We start from the raw sequence: 19,535 nt of genomic DNA, 5'->3' as shown, positions 1-19,535 counted from the left end.
CCAAGTTGAGAATAAAACACTGGTTTTGAAAGCAATACCAAAAATTTTAAAAGTAAAATATCTCACTTAAAAACAGTTACATGTTGAAATGTATTTTGGATATGATGGATTAAATGAAATATTAAAGTTTTTTCACTGGTTTCCGTTTTGATTTTTAACTGGCTACCAACAAGACATTTTAAAAACAGGTGGGTGGCTTGCATTCTGTCTGTTGGACCACACCGCTCCTGATCCTCAACACTAAAGGCAGAAGACCCTCATCTTCTCAGGAAGAATCATTGTCTGCCTCTGGTCTGTTTCTGCCTTCAGGTGGGATTGGGGTGTCAGTGTTGCAGAGAGCTTTCTGGGGAGCTCCAAGCACCCTGTGTGTCCTCGTGCAGGTGGCTCCAAAGGTGTGCAAGGCCAGGAGAACAGAAGCCCCTGCTCCTGTCCCTCTGCAGCACTGAGTCCTTGCTCTGTTCTTTGCACCCACAAGTTCGTGTCATTCACAAGTACCGAGGCCCTGGTCTGCCTGCCTTCCCAGCCTCTGTCATGAGCATCCACGTGAGCTAAGGTGCCACTGAGTGGCTCCGGACAGGGCATGAGGTTGTATGGGGTGGAGTGCCAAATGGGTAAGCTGCATCGCACTGTACACGTTCACAGAGTGCCAGCATTAGTATTCGGAGGAAGCTTGGGGAATTCCTTCAGTGTCAGGAGTCTGTGTGCATTGTTGGGTCAAGCCTGAGCAGTAGGTCGGTGCTCCATCTCTGCCCAGGGCAGGAAGCTATACGTATATATTGTTTGTGGAGTCGTAAGCCCAGTGGGAGAAGTGCTTTTGTGTTGTTTTTTAAAAATATATTTTTATTGATTTGAGAGAGGAAGAGAGAGGAGTATCAATGTTGAGAGAGAATTATTGATTGGCTGCCTCCTGCACACCCCCTGTAGGGGATGGAGCCAGCAACCCCGGATATGACCAGAATCGAACCCAGGACCCTTAGTCCACATGTAACACTCTACCCACTGAGCCAAACCGGCTAGGGCCCAGTGGGAGCAGTGTGAATAGCTTTTCCTGTAGTCATTAAGATTGGACACGCTCATACCTGTGGCCCAGAAATGCTGAGTATGTGCCTTGCAGAGACTCATACCTGCACATTCCTGTCCAGCTGTCACCCCCCTTCGCAGTTCCCACCTTAGCAGTGGGCCACACACGCTATCTTCCTTTCCTCCCATTCTCAAAGTGTCTGGACTGTTAAATATTTCTAAAAACCGAACGAAAGAGGATTTAACTCGGGCATCTACAACCCGGATGTCTAATTTTACCGGCTTCGATGCAGATACACATGGCCACCAATCTGAATTTACAACACTCTTGCAGATAGGGCTCTGCTGCATTTGAAAACCTTCGCACACGTGTCATGTTGGTGACGTTTAAACATTATACACAGTTCCAATTACGGCATTTACCGTACAACTTATATACATTTGTAATGTTTGAGATGAGTCCCCGTGGACCACACCCGGCGTCGTTCATTCAAGTCCAAGGGACCCAGCACCCGGCGGTCTCCCAGCCCCAGAACAGCCGAGCCCCAGGCCAGAAACCGCAGCGTGGGGCCCAAACCGACCGCCGCACGAGGGGAGGGGTTGCCTGGCAACTGGCGGCTCTCAGCGACTTGCGGCGTCCAGAGATGACGCTGCCGGCCCGCGCCCAGCCCCGCCCCCTGGCGGCCGCCGCTTGCTATTGGTCGTTCGAGAGACGCAGGCGGGTCCCGTCCAATGGGCGGCGCCGCTCCGGAGGGCGGGACGGCGTTACCTGGGCGCTGGGTCTGCCGGAAGCCGGCGTCGGCGGCCACGCGCAGGTAGGCGAGCGCGGCGGTGTCTCCGAGTGGCCGGATGGGCGCCGCGTGGGGGCGTGGGCCGGGAGGGAGGGCCTGCGGGGGCGGCGGGAGAGCCAGGCGCTGAGCCTCGGCGGCCTCGGGGCGGCCCTGCGGACCGCGGAGACTGAGCCCCCCGCCGCCTGGGGCTCTCTGTCACGGCGCCTCTCGGGGCTCCCACCGGGTGGACGGGCCCAGTGCCCTTGATGGGTCGGGGAGGGGCTGGGGAGTCAGAGACGGCGATGAGCACCGGGGAAACATCGCGCGGCGGTGGCTGGCGGAGCACCCGGGGGCAGCACGCGTGCGGGGACTTGCCCCCAGCGGCGTGGCTGAGCGAAGTGAGCGCGGGGCGGGGGCGGGGGCGGGGGCGGGGGCGGGGAGAGGGCCGCACCGGGACCCGCAGGCGTGGAGGGCGCCGCCTTCTCCTCGTGCAGTGGGAAACTTGGGGGGTCTTCCAGCTGAGGTGAGGCCGAATCTGACACCCCGGTAAATGAACGAACTGGCGGGCCGCGGGGGCCCTGTGTGTGGGTGTGCAGGGGTCGGCTGGATATTTTGGGCAGCCTTGAGTTTTCTCGGGCAGGCATTTAAAAAATACATATTTTGTTGACTTCAGAGAGGAAGGAAGAGAGAGACAGAAAAATCAATGATGAGAGAAAAACACGCCCCACGCTGGGAATCCAGCCCAAACGGGGCATGTGCCCTAACCAGGAATCGAACCCGTGACCTGGTTCATAGGTCATAGGCAGGCATTTTTTAGGAGGATTAGGGTCATCATAAGGATGTGGCCTGGAGCTGTTAGAAACTGTGTTAGTGTTTTGTTCAGGTCTTACACGCCAAGGCGGAGGTCGAGTGGAGAGGGGCCGAGAGGATCTGTCAGCGCTGGGGTGGCGAGGAGCGCCCTTGGGTGGCGTGGTTGGGGCGGAAGCCTGGTGGGAGAGCAGGTGGACCGCCCTTGAGGTTTCTCCAGAGAGGGAAGCAAGTGTGAGACTTGTGTGAGATGTGGGACCTTGTGGTGGTTGATTCATTGGCAGGGAAGGCAGAGGGTGCAGGAGGCGGGGGTGGGCCCCAGCACCCAAGAACAGCATTTGGCCTTGTGGGAGCCTGCACAATTTCCATGGTAACAGGGGAGGACAGGTCCCAAGATGTAGGCGCTTGTGGCAGCTCGGTGATAGGGAGTTAGGTCTTCCGCTGAGAATGGGGAAGGGGGGTGGGGGGCGACTTTGGAGCTTGAGCGGTTAGGAGAGGTGAAAGCAGACGGGTGGTACTGGCCAGTGGCTGCAGTTGGGAGAAGTGGTGGAATTCCTGGGTGTCACTAGAGCTCGCCCTGGGGCTGGGGGGACCCACCAGCCTGGTCCTGGGGGCCTCCGGCCAGCAGGAGCAGGCCCGGGCGTGGGGGTTTTGCCAGAGAGGAGCTGAGAGCGTGTGTAAGGGCGAGACTGTGATGATGGACGTGGACACGCCGCTGTGGACGTGGAATGAAGGGGGCGAGGAGGATTGCAGAGGTGGTGAGCTGGAAAGAGCCAGAGAGATGGGAGGTGGGCTTGGTGGGTGGGATGCTTGTTGTGGTCATAACAGGGTTTATAAAGAGTTTGGCTGGGAGGGTAGGGGGGACAGTAGAGTCAGGGAGCAGAAGAGCAGACGTTGGAGGCCGTTCGTCTAGGTGGGCAAGTCCGAACTTGGAATAGTCCTGCATCAGAGTGGGCAGGACACAGCCACCGTCCTGGGCGCAGGAACTGGGACTCCGCTTACCAGCCCTGGGACTGGCCGCCTAGGCCAGTGGTCGGCAAACCGCGGCTCGCGAACCACATGCGGCTCTTTGGCCCCTTGAGTGTGGCTCTTCCACAAAATACCACGTGCGGGCGCGCACGTACAGTGCGATTGAAACTCCGTGGCCCATGCGCGGAAGTCGGTTTTCGGCCTGGGCGAGTCTATTTTGAAGAAGTGGCGTTAGAACACTCAAGGGGCCAAAGAGCCGCATGTGGCTCACGAGCCGCGGTTTGCCGACCACTGTCCTAGACGTAGAGGATTGTGGGGCCCAGACCCTCCCTCAGGGGCCTCTGTCCTGTGCCTTGGGAGGTGCCCTTCCCCATGACAAAGTGGCTGACTCGCCCATCCCACAGCCGTGAGAGGGAGCTCTGGGTCCTCCCCATCCTCCCCAGAGCTCAGGTACCACCTGTCTGACTGGCCGGGCTGAGGTGGCATGGCCTGTGATTGGCATTTCCCAATGACGAGCATCTTTCCATGTGCTTATTGGCCATTTACGTACCTTTGGGAAATTTTATATTCAAATCTCTCTGCCCATTTTTAAATAAGGCTATTTTTTTTCCCTGAGTTGTAAGAGTTCTGACGCATTCTGGGGACAAGTGTCCGATCAGATGTCTGACTTGCATGCACTTTCTCCAGTTCTGTATGTAGGTTGCCTTTTTGTTTTCTTGCGTCATTTGCAGCACACACCTTTTGGGTTCTGACCAGTGAGTGACTTACCTGGTTTTCCTTTTGCTGCTGACATGTTTGGTGTCATATCTGAGACGCTGCTGTCACGGCCATGAAGAGCTGCTCCTGGGTTTTCTTGTTAGACTCTGAGAGTTTAGAGCCCACGTTTAGGTTTTTTATCCTTTTTGAGGGAGCTCTGTGTGTGGCGTGAGGTAGGGTCCGACTCCATCCTTCTGCATGTGGACGTCCAGTTGTCCCAGCTCCACTGTTGAAGAGACTGCTCTTTCTCATCAAATGGTCTCAGCCCCCTGTCGATAACCCACTAACTATAGGTGAAAGGAAATGTAGTTTTCTGTACAAACATTGGCTCAGATTCATGAGTTGCCAGTTCTTGGAACTATTAAAAGAAACCTGTTTATAACATGGAAAAGTCTTTCTCCCCTTTTAGCAAATAGACTTAGTGATTAAACTTTCTAATGGTAACTTGCAGAATGAATATAGATTTAACTTAACTTTTATGGTGACTGTTACGTAAATATTTGTTAACTTTTCTTATTTCCTCAGCAAGGTAATTGCTGGCAGAGTTCTTCGTCTTTTCAAAGCCCCTAGTCAGCAGTCTCTTATTCTTTCTGGTTTCTCGTCACAGTGCTAATTATGCTTTCCCAGTACACAGCCCGAGAAAAGGGAGGTAAAACTGAGCTGTGAAAAAGAGCTGTGAAAAAGAGCTGCACGTAACCCCGCCCCTTAGGCAGAGGTTTTGTTGATGCCTGTCAGACATGTTCATAGCTGGGGGATATACAGACACAAAGGGAGCTTTCTCTACTGTTACTTCAGCGTTTTCTTAAAAACAAAATTGGACAATACTACACATAGTGTCCTACATTTTTCATCCTATATCTGTAACGCGTTCTCATTTATTGTGATTTTTTAAAGATGTTTTTATTAATTTCAGAGAGAGGAACGGAGAGGAAGAGAGAGAGAGAAACATTGATGAGAGAGAATCATTGATTGGCTGCCTCCTGCCCTACCCTGCTGGTCTTCGCCCAACCACTGAGCCACACGGCCGGGCTGTTGTGATTTTTGAATGGATCCCATTGCACTGGTTTATCCTGATTGACGTATCCAGGCCTTGGTTGCTCTGTGATGGGGTTATTTCCACTAAAAGGAAGTGCCGTGAAATGCACGCGTATGTCTGCAGGCTGGTCACCATGTGGTCGCAGCTCCGGGGCGCCTGTCCCCCTGCGTCACGATGCCCACGTGGCAGCGTCTGGGCAAAATACTTCTCTATTTTCGGCTCCTTTTTAGGCTCCACCCAAAGGGGCCCGAAGCGGTTGGGTGGGGGGCGGGGGGGCTTCTTCCTGCTCTGGCTGCTCCCACCAGCACCAGCAGCTGGAGTTGGTTCAGTTCCTGCTGCTTCCAAAAATCAGCCTGGTCCCTTCATATGTCCCCACTCGGAGGTCCCGAGCCTCTGACATGCCTCTAGGGTCCGGACCTCCACCGTTCCTCGGTTTCCCAGGACGTGGCCCCACGAAGGCGCTTGTATTAGAACCGTGGGCTTTTCTCTGTTCTTGCGCGTGGAGCTCTGGGTCCTGTGGAGCTGGAGAAAGCAGACGCACCTCCCATCCAGCCCTCGCCACGTGTCAGCCCCTTACGGGCCCAGGCGCTGCTGCTTCCTCACCCCAAGGAGCCATTGCAGGTGCGTCAGGGGCTCCGCGTGTGAGCAACCCAGTGCTCTGGTGACAGCGTGGATGTGGCCCCTGGTGTGAGTCAGTTTGTGATAGCAGGAAATAAAAGTAACCCAAATAGTCAACCATCGGGGAGAGACGAGTTTGTAATGTGCGCTCTTGGAAAGGTTTGATACGGTCATTAAAGTGACATCTCTCTTGCCCTCGCTGGTTTCCTGATGGATAGAGCCCCGGCCCTTGGCCTGAGGGTCGCAGGTTTGATTCCGGTCAAGAGCCTCGGTCCCAGGCTTGATCTCCGGCCCCGGTCGAGGTGCCTGTGGGAGGCAACCAGTCAGTGTGTTGGGCCTTTTCTCTGAGGGTTAAAAAGCTGTGTGTTCGTGTTTAGTTAGAAATACAGAATAGAGCCCAGCCCGTGTGGCTCAGTTGGTTGAGCATCATCCCGTGTGCAGGAGGTCTCCGGCTCCATTCCCGGTCAGGGCACGTGGGGCGTGCAGGAGGCAGCCCGTTGATGTTTCTCATCATTGCTTCCATCTCTCCCTCTCCCTTCCTCTCTGTGAAGGCAATTAAAAAACCCAAACATACAAAAAAAGAAACACAGAATGTGTACAGGGTGGGGAAATAGGGTTACAGCTGTGGGTAAGCGGACAGTCTATTGTGTTACTACTTACTGATCGTACCCTTTTTCATATGCACTATAAACCCAGTCTTGCCGACCCTGTCGGTTAAACCTCAGAAAGAGGAAGACGTTCATCCTCCAGGTGGTTGGGTTGGTTGTCTGAGGCGATGACGCTGGGGTTGGCCTCCCGTCACGTTCCCATGGGCGCCCTATTTCCCGAAACACCGTTGTACTTCACGATGGGAGTGTATGCAAGTACTGTGTGGCCCGAGACCTCTCCTTCCCATCTGCTTTCCGGGGCAGGATGGCCGCGCAGAAGAGGAAAGCGCCCGGCGCGCCGGAGAAAAAGGACAGGAAGTTGAAGAGGGCGCCAGCAGCAGAGACCCCGCCGGCAGCCCCGCGGGGCTCCACGGAAGCCCGTCCTGAGGTAGGTGCAGCTCACGCGGCCTCACTGTGGCCTGACCTGGAGGGACAGGTCGGGTCGTGCTGCTGGCATCTGTGTGGGTGGCGCAGAGGATGGCACTGGGTACGTGTGGGCATCCCAGCGTCCTCCGGAAGCTCTTAGGACAGATAGCAATTCCAGTCCCTCGGGTTGGAACACCATGACTGTCCTGCAGCCACCAGATCTGCGTTTCCAGGGGGGTTTGATGCTCCACAGAGGCGCCAGGTGGTGAGGGCTGGAGCGGGGCCTTTGGGCTGTGCACAGGGACCAGGGTGGCCTGGCACCCAGGGGGCACCCGGAGTGCGGCCAGGGAACCTGCGTGTAGGAATTGGCGCCTAAAGTGCCGTATCTAGCAGAGTAATCCCGCCACAGGCAGTGTGTGCCCGTCTGCCGCCACCATGTGCTGAATGAGATTGTGCTTCGCTGTCGGCTGCCTCTCCAGCTCCTGGTGCGCGGGGGTCAGAGCACAAAGATGCACGAATTAGTCACAGGCGGTCAGGTTTGCTGAGGCGGTGTCCGCAGTGCTGCGGGGGGGGGGAGTGTAACCACGCCAGCGAGCCGGCTGCGGTGATCTGATTCCCATGAGCTGAACAGCTGGACGCTCTGGCGTGGCCACGGGCTGCTCCCTAACTCCGCTGGCAGGTTAGCCGTTAGAGACCTGCCGGCACACAGCTGGCCTGGCCGCCGCCAGCTCCCTCGGAAGGAAGGCTGGGAAACCCTCACTGGACCAGGGCTTGTTGCTGGCAGCGTGTCCACACCGTGGCCAGTGGTTTGTGCCCCGAGGGCTCTCGCCCCGGGGCAGGTGACGGGTAGCCTTTGTTCAGGACGTCGGGGAGGGTCGCCGTGCAGGGGGACGAGGGGCAGGAGAGCAGGCCCTCTGAGCCTCTTAGAGCAGATGTCAGCCCGAGTGTGTGTGGCATCGGGGCCCGGGAATGGGCTCCCGCGGCCACCGTGGAAGTCTGGAGGTGCTGCAGGGTCTGATGACGGGTCGGCAGCTCTGCTCTCAGGAGGCAGCGTGCACCAGTCTGGCCGGCCAGCTGGGCCGCAGAGGAGGCGGGGATGTGCCAAGAAGGTGCCTGGCTTAGCCGGGCTGTGGGGCAAGAAGCCAGGCCAGCACCCAGGACCCGCACTGTCCTGCGCCCTGAGGACCTACGGGGTCGGGATGCACGGGAGCCCAGGCGGCTCTCCTGCTCGCACGGCCCTGGGTCAAGAGCCTGCTTCCGTGGCCACCTGCCCGGCGGTGGGTGCAGCCAGCCCAAGTGCCCATGCCTGCTGGCTCGCTCTGCTCCCCGTGCCACCCCGTGTCCCCGGCTCCCACATGGAAACGGCTTCCTGCAGCCACTCAGGCTCCCACGGTCCAACCCCCAATTCTTCCGGGACCTCGGTCACCCCTGCGGCTTCCGTGGGCTGTTTCTGTGGCCCTCGCTGCCTTCTGGGCCCTCCAGTCTCTAAGTGAATGCGCACCCGCCTTGGACTGGGGTTTGTCCTCAGAGTCTCAGTTTCCCTCTTCTCCAGACTCTGCTGCCGCCGCGCCACTGCAGGACCCAAGGGTGGCTTTATGGTAAATGGGGCCCGCGTTACCGTTCCTGCCGGGGATGGGCTGGGAGGGGAAGGCGCTCTTTTTGTTAAAAGTGATTGTTTTCGTTATTAAAGTTCATGTTGGTTAAGAGAAATCTGGAAAACGAAGGAGAAAAGCAAGCCTGTGGGTGGGTTTCTCCCGTCTGTGGTGCCCAGGTGTGCGCTGGTCTGCATCTCGGGCAGGCCCTGGCAGCCCCGGGCCTTCGGTTCAGTGTCCGCCAGGTGCCAAGGGTCCAGCGCAGGAGGTGGCCCAGCGGGAGAGAGCGAGCCAGGGGACATCCCGAGGCCCCACCAAGGCCGGCGTAGCCCCAACTGGCCAGCAGGGGGCGCAGGGGCTGCTGATTTCCCCACAGGTGCTGGGGCCCCGCAGGTCCGAGACTTGGAGGGTTTTGGGGTGGGTCTCAGCGAGTTGGGTCGGCGGAGGCTTGTGTCCTCAAGACCCTGCTTGTCTTGTGAGGCCAGTCCCCCAAGGAAGTGGGGACGGCGGTTCCCGAGAACACACCCTGCTCTCCGCTGACAGCAGTGCTTCTCCACTCGCTGGTTCTCGTGGGAAGTGGGGAAGAGGGGCCGGCGTGGCTGCGGGACAGAGCGCTGACCGCGGCACTTGAGTGTACGGAGGGTGGGCCGCCGGGCCGGGAGCACCTCCCCGCACTGGGAGCTTGTGGAAAAGTACCGTGCCCCTGCCCGCCCCCGTCCTAGGAGAACCTCTGGAATCCAGTGGAGAAGGGAGACGCCGCTGTCCCCGGGGGCCACTGTGTTGTCCTCCCGGAAATGTCTGTCTGGGAGGCTGCGGGTCCCCACGTGGTCACTTCCCACAGCACCAGCGGCCTGGACCTGCGCCAGGATGGCTGAAGGATCCCAAGTGGTGGTACTTCATTGCCCCTGGGGGTGTTCCTGAGTTAGTCCCCTCCCCGCGCGGCCCCGGGCTGTGTCTGCTCGTCTGCTGGTCCAGCTTCCTCCAGGGTCCATGCTGGCGCCCCTGTGCTGCTCTGGTCGTGAGGGCCTCTGCTCACTTCTTGCCTCTTGGTTTGCTCAGCTCACTGGCCATTAACCTGCACTGGCCCTTTGCGAGCCTGGACTGGGGAGAGGAGGGTGCTCTGTGGAGGCCTCAGCGTCGCCGTGGTAACCATCTTGCAGAGGCCCTGAGGGCGAGGGCCATTGAATGGGCTTCCGGGCCCCTGAGCGTGATGCCCTCCAGCAGGCCTCCGCGTGCGCCCTGCCCTCCCCGGCCCAGAGCTGGTTTTTGTAAGTGTTTTTACTGATGTCAGAGGTGGAAGAAGGGAGAGGGACAGAGAGAGAGAAACATTGTTGAAAGAGAGTCATCAATCGGCTGCCTCCTGCACGCCCTGAGCCCACAACCCAGGCATGTGCCCTGACCCAGAATGGAACCAGTGATCTCTTGGTTCATGGGTCAGCGCTAACCACTGAGCTCCACCGGTCAGGCCTCAGAGCTTCTTGAACCTTCCTCGTGAGCCTGCGCTTAGGGGCAGGACAGAACCAGACCTGTCCTGTCCAGAACCGGTCTCTTCCTTGAACGAACGGGTTGTGAGGAGCAAGTGTCCCATGAACACGATTAGACGGGCTTCTGGCTCCGGTGCGTTTGGGGGTTGGGAGGGGAGGGCTGGTGCGGGTTGGCCCCCGCTCCCTGAGCTCATGCATAGCATGTCTGTTCTGCCCCAGACGCCCAGCCCCGAGGGAGACAGTGCAGCTCCTGTCACCCTCGAGCCGCCCCTGATGCCGAGGGCCGAGGTGCCGGTGCTGGCTTCTCAGGGAGGCTGGGTCGCCTGCACAGTCACCGTCCGGCGGTAACGGAGGGGACTCCCAGTTACCTGGGGAGCACAGTAGGAGACACCTGCCGGTCCCGTAGAGCACGGCTGAGAATTGTCGGCAGTGGGTGCGGCCGCGTGGGCTGCTTTGCCCAGCACCGCGTAAGGAAGCATCGCTCTTCTGGCGTGGCTCCCAACGGAACGTGGGGGAAGGGAGAGGCCCGAGGTGCGGGCCAGGCTGTCCGTCCTGCGTGTGGAGTGAGTCTGGCCCACAGTGACAGGGAACTTGTGGAAGGATAGTAACCTCTTCCCCTTCAGAATGTGAGGGGCGCTCGCATAGCCAGTTGGTCCCCATGCTCCCCACGGCTGAGACGTGACCAGTGGGCCCTCCAGGCTGAGCGCGGGCTGCTCGGTGGCAGGTGGTGTTTATAGGGGAAGGAAGCAGGCGCCCTCTCTCGGGCAGCGTGGGTAATCTTGGAAACCCAGCCGGTTACGCGGGCATGAAGCTGCAGGCTCTCGCAAAGCAGCCAAGAGGCCGTGACCTGCAGCCGGAGCATCTGCCTGAGCCAGAGACCTCACCCAGTGGACTTGCCACAGGAACATCTCTGGCCTGGCAGTGGGCTCTGTCCTTAACGGGGAGAGGCTGCTAATCTCGCCAAGCAGCTCCCAGGGAGCCTGCTTCTTAGCAGAATTTCCTCTCTGCCATTGTTTTGTTTTCTACTCTGTGACTGCTGAGCACGGGCTGCCAGGCCTGAATTGTAACTGACAGACATGGGCTGGGCGGGGACGGGGACAGGGAGCCAAGTGCAGGACCAGGGTCAGTGATTTCCCTGCGGTTGCAGCCGTTGCCCCTGGAAACAGTGTCCGTTCCCTGGGATGTGCCCCTGGAGGGGTGGCAGGGCAGGGTCTGCACCCCGAGTCTGATGAATTTGGTGCCTGACCTCCAGGGGCCCCGCTCCACACTCCCCCCGCCTCCTTTCCTCCAAGGCAGCTGGGACTGCCTGTCCGCACGCTTCTGGCTGTGCTGACCTGGTGGGTGAAGGGCAGGTCTGTATAGTTCACACTTCAGAGCTCACTAGTGAAACAGTTTTCAGTTACTTGTAACGAGGGCCCGGGGCATGGATTCGTGCACATTGAAAGGAAATTAATTAGAAGAAATACTTTAACTTCGATATCCACCCTTTCTCTACAACAGAAGTGTCAACCAAATTCACAATTCCCAATGACAGATAGAAACACACGTGTGCAATTGGCACCAGCGAGAGCTTTATATGTATCGTGCATGTGCGAGTCAACTTAAGCTTTTATGTGTATAGAATAAACTTGCTTAATCAGACCTGCTTTCTGATTTAGCTAAACTTTCCCAGCCCAGTGAAGCACCCCAACTTCTCTTTCAGGTAATTGTCAGCAACACAGCAGGAAATACCAACACAAAGCAGATTATTATTGTAGGTCACGCAGGGAGAACGAAGGGTAAAATATTTAACTGCAGCAGTGTCTGACTACATTCTGTGCAGTGAGAGAACCTGAAGTCACTTTCAAGGTCCACCATTTCTTACTTCCGTTCAGTCTGGTCAAGTTTCTAAGCTTTCTAAATCTCCGTTTTCTGGCTAATGAAAAGAAAACAGGATTCTACCAAGTCTCCTGTCTGCTGACTCCAGGACTTCTGTGAGGATCAAATGAGATGAGGCATGGGAAAATGCTTCACAGACATTTGGTTAAAGTGTAAAATATTTCCACCTGGGTATAAAGCAAGTCGTGTTCCTGGGCTGAAGAAACACCAAGGAGGCTAGTCGCTAGGGAGAGGAAGCCGGGCGTTGCTACGTGATGTCATTACCCAGACGGAGACTTAGCATATTAGCCTTTTATCGTGCAGGAATGGGCCTCCCTTCCCCTGGCTGCCGGCATCGCCTTCGCTCTGGCTGGAGCCGCCTTTCCGCTCCGGCCCAGAGCCGCCTTTCTGCCTTCCCATGCTGCCCAGAGGCCCGGAGTGGCTGGGGTGGTGCAGAACGCCATCTTTGTTGGGTTAATTTGCATGCTCACTCCTGATTGGCTGGTGGGCGTTGCAAAGGTACGGTCAATTACCATGTTGCTCTTTTATTAGTGTAGATCAGGGGTCCTCAAACTTTTTAAACAGGGGGCCAGTTCACTGTCCCTCAGACCGTTGGAGGGCCAGACTATAGTTTAAAAAAACCTTATAACCATGGTTTTGAACTCTATATCCAGTCGTTTGTTTTCCTCCATTTCTTTCATTTGTGATCTGTTTCTTTGTCTCCGCATTTTCGCTGCTTCCCTGAGTTGGTAGAGTGGCTTTGTGTGCTAGGTGTCCTATATGGCCCAGTGGCTCAGCCTCCCCAGTTACCTGAGGTGGACACTCTTGGTGCACCCCTTTGTGGACTGTGTGTACAGCCTTGTTGTAGTTAAGTCTTGATTGTTGTTGGTATCACTGGGAGGAATTGACCTCCAGGCCAATTGGCTGTGAGGATCAGCTGTGTCTACGCTGGGAGAACTTCTGTGCTGGAGACAGCCTTATGGGACAAAACTCGAAAAATTGCAAAAGCCTCTGTGCTCAGCTTGGATGGGGCGGAGTCTCAGGGCGGAGCAGACAGCCTTGGCTTCCCGTCAGCCCTGCCCTATGAGGCCCCTGGTCTCAGTGTCCCTCGGTAATTGCTGCAAGCACCTCTGAGAGAAAGCCACCCTTGAGTTTCGCCCTCTGCCAGACAGTCCAGTTTCTCCCTGAATGAGTCTGGATTCCCAGATTCTCGCCCGGAACTGGAGTTCAGTGCAGTCGGGAGCTCCCGCCTTCCTCCCGCTAGAGAAAGCCAGCGGCACACTCAGCAGTCAGTCCTCTCTGCGCACACTCGTGCCACGCCTCCAGACCTCTGCCTTTCGCGGCTCCCCTGAGTTTCCATGCGCTCCTCTCTTTTCCTGACAGTCTAGACTCCCCTGTATGAGTCTGGGACCCCAAGGTCTTGCCCGGAACTGGGGTTCAGTGCAGTCGGAACTGGGGTTCAGTGCAGTCGGGAGCTCCCGCCTTCCTCCCGCTAGAGAAAGCCAGCGGCACACTCAGCAGTCAGTCCTCTCTGTGTGCACTCGCGCGCGCGCCTCCAGACCTCTGCCTTTCACGGCTCCCCTGAGTTTCCATGCGCTCCTCTCTTTTCCTGACAGTCCAGACTCCTCCCGTATGAGTCTGGGACCCCAAGGTCTTGCCCGGAACTGGGGTTCAGTGCAGTCGGGAGCTTCCGTCTCTCTCCCACTAGAGAAAGCTAGCCAGGCACTCAGCCGCCCGTCCTCTCCGAGCGCATGTCTCCGTACCTCAGCCTTTTGCAACTCCTCTGAGTCTCCGTGTGCCCCTCTCCTTCCTTCTAGTTGTGGAATTTCCACTCAGCCAGCCTTCCTGTGGTTCTGGATGCTGTCCGTTCTGTCTTTTAGCTGTAGTTGTGAAATTGTTGTGCGAGGCAGCCGTTTAGGTGTTCGCCTATGCCGCCATCTTGGTTCTCTCTCTCTCTACACACTCTGTCCTTTTAAACATTTTCACCCTCTCTAAACTCTTGGGCTTGCCTCTTACCCCAGCAGTCAGTCTGTTCTTCTGTTTTTGTTCAGTGCTTGGAGCTTGTGCTTAGCTCAGGTGTCACGGGACGCAGTGCAGAGCTCAGAAGGAATGAAGGATGCCGGCAAGATGCACCCCATACTCGCCCAGCTGAGTTTATGCCCCAGGCACCTGCCCTGGGTGGACTGCCCCTGCACAGCGCTGGGCGCCAGCTCTGCTCCCCTCAGTTTGGGCCTGAAATTCCCTACTCTTTTGTCAGCTCTTTGATCTTCATGAGAATAGTTGTTGACATTTGGGTCAGTGTTTTTGGTCCCCATCCCTCCCCCCTCATCAGAGCTGGTCTAAAGCAAATCAGGGTTTGGTAAATTCCTTCCCTCGGTGCCAGCTCTGAAGTGCCTCGGGCTTGGTGGGCCCCGTCTGCCACACCGTCAGTGATGCCAGGCGTGCGTAAGTGAGCGGGCAGGGCTGGGCCCAAATCTAGTTCGTTTGCCAAAGCTAGCTGGCAGGCGAGCTGGCCCGGGGCTGTGGTTTGCACTGTTGTGGGCTCCATGATGGAGCCACCAAAGTGGCGTTACAAATTTTCCAGGCGACGGAAGAACGCGCAGGAGTACCGGAGGCACAGGAGAAACCCATTATTTCCAGACGTTTCCATGGACCGGTACAGGGCTCAGGGGAGGCCGTTCCTCTCCAATCCTGAGCCCCCCGATATGGAGGGAGCTTTCCCTTTATGCCCTTTGGTTTCTTTGTCCCCCAAATATGGATGGGACTTCCGGACCTCTCACGGGCTTTGCAAAAAGCTCCATGTGCTGGGATGGGGGCCGGGAGAGCACATCTCACGGCCTGGCCTGGCGCCAGCACTGAGACCCCGTCTGGGGCTGTGTATTGTTCGTGGTTTACTGGGGCCTCTCTAGAACGGGGGGAGTACTTGGGTAAACAGGCCTTGCAGGACCAGATAATTAAAGGGGTAGTGACTAGGCTATAGGCTAACAAGAATGTGCATTAGGTACTGGCACACATTCAGATTGCTAGCCCCCCAAGAATGTCTCATTTTCCCCATCAGTGGGAAGGCATTTCCTGGGTCACAGCTGTGACGGGTGGCCTCCAGCTGGCTGGCTCCCATATCTGAGTGGTCCCTGCTGCAGAGCAGCCCTCCCTGGCCTCATGCCCCCCTCCCCCCCCACCCCACTCCCGCTCCGGGTCTCCTGCTGAAAGGAAGCTGGGATGCACTTGAGGTGGGGCACCCTGAGGCCTCTCCTGTGGGCACTGTGAGGGAGGTGGCATCGCTGTGGTGGGACAGGTTGCCGTGGCACCGCACACAGAAGGCTGATGTGGGAGAGAACGGGCGTTTGCGAGCTGCAGGAGAACCTTTGGTTTGGAATGTGAGTTAGTATGTGCGTAGAGGGGACGTTCAGCCACCAGGGAGTTCAGCTGTGCTAATGGGCACTTTTTGTTGGGCTTGGACACCTGTGTCCTCTCTCCGGACACGGGCCCGGGCAGTCCGGAGCCTGAGTGTGGAGCCTCCAGCCAGCTGAGTCCCAGCCCCACCTCCTGCGTCTCATGGGAGGTACTGACCAGGTGCCTGGCTGCAGCTGCCAGGACACGCGAGGACAAACCCACAGAACACGGAACCCCCCTGGAATCCCAGATGGAGCCTTGTCCAGGATTTGAAAGGCTGGGGCTCAGGGCACCTTGGCTCTGCTGCTCGGCCTCCGTGTGGGGATGGCCGACGCGGAGCTGACCTCCGGTCGGGGAGCCGCCGCTGCCTTCAGGGCTCCAGGCCGCACTGTGCCGTCCAGCGGGCTCTGCGCTGCGCTCTCCGGAGGTCCGAGCTGGGAGCGGTGAGCAACCGCAGGGGGAGGTGCAGCTGCCAGCGAGGGCCTCTCAGAACCCGTGCGAGAGGGAAATGCTCGGCTGGGACGGGGGGTGCGGGGGTGTTTCTGGGGTGCACTGGATGGATTTGGGGGGGGGTGTGAACTGGGAGACTTCTGAGGCTCCTCCCAGCACTCCAAGTCCTGTTCTCTGGGGTCCCTTGTCCTTCTGTGTTCTGAGTGGGAGGGGGCGGCTAAGTGTGGGGCCTGCTCGGGAGGGAGCGTCTTCTGCTGGAGCCCCTGGCGGGTGGGCGAGGTGGGCTCCCAGCGCGGGAGTGAACCAGTCCCCTGTGATGGCGCTCACAGCGGCCAGAGGGCTGTGCTGTGCCATGGGGTGCCCGGTGTTATGTTTTCTTAAAGAAAACTTACTTTTGAAAGGATTATAGTTAAGTTGCAAAACAATTATAGGAGGTCCCGGTGCCCTTGGCCCAGTTCCCCCATTGGTAACAGACTGTGGTATCAAAGCCAGGAAGTGGACATGGGTGCCACCCCAGACTCATTCACAGTCCACTCGTGTTGCGTGCATGCGTGTGGGGGTGCTTGTGCGTGCATGCTCGGGCATGTGAGGGGGGTCCTCGTGGGGTGTTGCTGTACAGTCCGTCACAAATGCGGGTGACTAACCCTCACAGGCAGCCAAGGTGCAGAGTGCTCCGTCACCCACGCTCCCTCTGCCCCCGTTACAGCCCCTCGCCCAGGACCGAGGGCACCAGGCTGTTCCCAGGGCCTGCCTTCTGCGAGTGAAGCTGCTGTGAACAGCTGTGGGCGCGTTTCCTCTCTCGGAGGAGCGCTGTGCGTGGTTTGGTGCGTGCGTATAGTTTCACGAGAAACTGCCACCTGCTTTCCTGAGCGGCTGTGCGTTACCCTCAGCCTCCCCACCATCGCGCAAGACCATCGCCCGAGTCGCCACCAGCACGTGGCACGTCCCTACTTGTGCTTCAGGCCTCGGTCCGCACTCGCGTTTGGGAGCGGACAGCCACCTTGTCGGGGGTCAGGACAGGCGGCAGCCCTGGCGATGTGGGCGTGGCTTCACTGACCAGAAACGGCGGGGCAGGCTGGTCTTGGGGTATTTTCTGGCTTCAGGCGGCAGGGCTGTCCTGCGGGGTCCACTTTGCCGTGGTGTGCCGGCCCTGCCCGTGTGTGATACCCTGTCTTCCTCCAGGAGCTCGTTCGGAAGCCCAGGGGGCTGGGGCGACAGGTAGGGTCGGCTGGCAGGCTGCCCGGGCGGTGTGCCCCGGACTGGAACGGGCTCTGGGCTCATTGTTAAGCCGGAAGAAGCGCCAAAGAGCTGGGAGCTGAGCAGCTTTGCCAGCACAGGAGAGGCAGCATCCCCGGCGGGCCGGCCGCCCCCAGCCGTCCCCCAGCCGCCCCCCAGCCGCCCCCCCAGCCGGCCCCCCAGCTGCCCCCCAGCTGCCCCCCAGCTGTCCCCCCAGCCGCCCCCCCAGCCGCCCCCCAGCCGCCCCCCAGCTGCCCCGCGCGGCCCGGCTTTGACGGCCCAGCTTTGACGGCCCAGCCGGCGGCCAGGGAGCATTTGTGAGCCCGGCTTCCTGGTGGTCCGCAGAAAGTGACTCGGCAAAATGTGCTTTCAGAGAGCGGTGTTTGTCAGTGCTTCTGAGTCACTCGTGACCGGGTACCGGAGAGCAGACACAGGAGACGGGGGACGGGCGGGGAGCCAGGATTTGGTTCCACCTGCGACGGCACCGCGGCCCGGAGCCCAGTGTCTCACAGCGGAGCGCTCCCGCTGCTGCGTCTGCGGGAAAGGAGTGCCCGCACCCCGCACCCCGCGCCTGGGCCTGTGGGACCGTGAACGGGCGGCTCGCGGTGGTGCCCGCTGCCATCTCGCTGACCGGCCGCGCCGGCTGCCTGCCACTGTGGCGCCCGTTTCTCACCGTCCTGAGCAGCATTGTCTTCTCTGCTGGCTCGCAGACACACCTTCTGACCGACAGCTTTCCCTCGGAAGCACGTTTCCCGTGGGCCATTGTGTGTGACTTTGGCCCCAAACAAACAGCCCTCCACCGCTCCCAGGATGCAGGGCCCTCCCGCCGCCTTCCAATGGGAATGAGAAAGTGCTGCCCGCGGCAGACATAGCAGGACTCTGGGGGCGGCGGAGGGGGGGGGTGTGTGTGTGTGAAAGAGTCTCCCACACAGAGCCCCAGGCCCACAGCTATATCGGAACCAGACCCAAAGCCACACCAGTTTGGACCAGTGAACTCATGGGCTTTCCAACTGAGCCCGCCCCCCCCCCCTAGGCACTCCCAGGAGCATCTCTCCTGAAGAGCGGCCACAGCCGCAGGAGGAAACCCTGCAGGCAGCGGACAGTGGGTGAGCGGTCGGACGATCTGAGACTGGATTGTACGATGGTGGAGGCGTGCTGCGTTCTGTATCTCCCATGGGAAAGGAGACGGCAGAGTGGAAAGGGAGTCCAGGGAACTAGTGAAGCAAAACTAGGACCAGGGACGTGACCTGACAGGTGAGGGGTGGGTTAGACGCGGCTGAAAGAGCGTCAGAAGCGGGAGGACGGGACAGATGCCCCGAGATGTGCACAGTGGGCGTGGAAGCGAAAAATCCGAGAAGCTACGAGACGGAAGACCCAACTCACATTTAAAGGAGTGAGGAGAGGACAGAGAAGACGGGAGAGAGGCAGCATTTGCAGGAAAACACTGTAGGACCAGTGGCTGTGTGCCGAAGCAGCCTCACACAGGATAAACGCGGTGTCCCCAAATGTGTGCTCACTCTAACAGGATAAACGCGGTGTCCCCAAATGTGTGCTCACTCTAACGGGATAAACGCGGTGTCCCCAAACGTGTGCTCACTCTAACAGGATAAACGCGGTGTCCCCAAACGTGTGCTCTAACGGGATAAACGCGGTGTCCCCAAACGTGTGCTCACTCTAACAGGATAAACGCGGTGTCCCCAAACGTGTGCTCACTCTAACAGGATAAACGCGGGTGTCCCCAAACGTGTGCTCACTCACACAGGATAAACGCGGTGTCCCCAAACGTGTGCTCTAACGGGATAAACGCGGTGTCCCCAAACGTGTGCTCACTCACACAGGATAAACGCGGTGTCCCCAAACGTGTGCTCTAACGGGATAAACGCGGTGTCCCCAAACGTGTGCTCACTCTAACAGGATAAACGCGGTGTCCCCAAACGTGTGCTCACTCTAACAGGATAAACGCGGTGTCCCCAAACGTGTGCTCACTCTAACGGGATAAACGCGGTGTCCCCAAACGTGTGCTCACTCTAACAGGATAAACGCGGTGTCCCCAAACGTGTGCTCTAACGGGATAAACGCGGTGTCCCCAAACGTGTGCTCACTCTAACAGGATAAACGCGGTGTCCCCAAACGTGTGCTCACTCTAACGGGATAAACGCGGTGTCCCCAAACGTGTGCTCACTCTAACAGGATAAACGCGGTGTCCCCAAACGTGTGCTCACTCTAACGGGATAAACGCGGTGTCCCCAAACGTGTGCTCTAACAGGATAAACGCGGTGTCCCCAAACGTGTGCTCACTCTAACAGGATAAACGCGGTGTCCCCAAACGTGTGCTCACTCTAACAGTATAAACGCGGTGTCCCCAAACGTGTGCTCACTCTAACGGGATAAACGCGGTGTCCCCAAACGTGTGCTCACTCTAACAGGATAAACGCGGTGTCCCCAAACGTGTACTCACTCTAACAGGATAAACGCGGGTGTCCCCAAACGTGTGCTCACTCTAACAGTATAAACGCGGTGTCCCCAAACGTGTG

General features: G+C 58.2%; 1 protein-coding gene across 2 annotated transcripts in view; it reads left to right on the top strand.

Moving 5' to 3' along the window:
• Positions 1-1,752: 1,752 nt before the first annotated feature.
• The window catches only part of CHLSN (cholesin), a gene marked incomplete at its 5' end in the record, with an annotated part of 70,659 nt that continues 52,876 nt past the window's right edge, over positions 1,753-19,535 (top strand). The window contains 2 exons of one of the 2 annotated variants that reach the window (XM_080677046.1): positions 1,753-1,835; positions 6,888-7,011. In XM_080677046.1, the coding sequence (XP_080533172.1) occupies positions 1,753-1,835; positions 6,888-7,011 (207 nt within the window). Of the gene's footprint in view, positions 1,836-1,897; positions 2,189-6,887; positions 7,012-19,535 lie in introns of those variants that run through there. The other variant, XM_080677047.1, reaches the window with a different exon arrangement.

This window comes from Plecotus auritus (genome assembly GCF_963455305.1).
Source record: "Plecotus auritus genome assembly, chromosome: 6".
In the NCBI taxonomy this organism is placed as follows: domain Eukaryota; kingdom Metazoa; phylum Chordata; class Mammalia; order Chiroptera; family Vespertilionidae; genus Plecotus; species Plecotus auritus.
The sequence above is the reverse complement of the archived record's forward strand: the minus strand, read 5'-3'. Positions and strand labels throughout refer to the sequence as shown.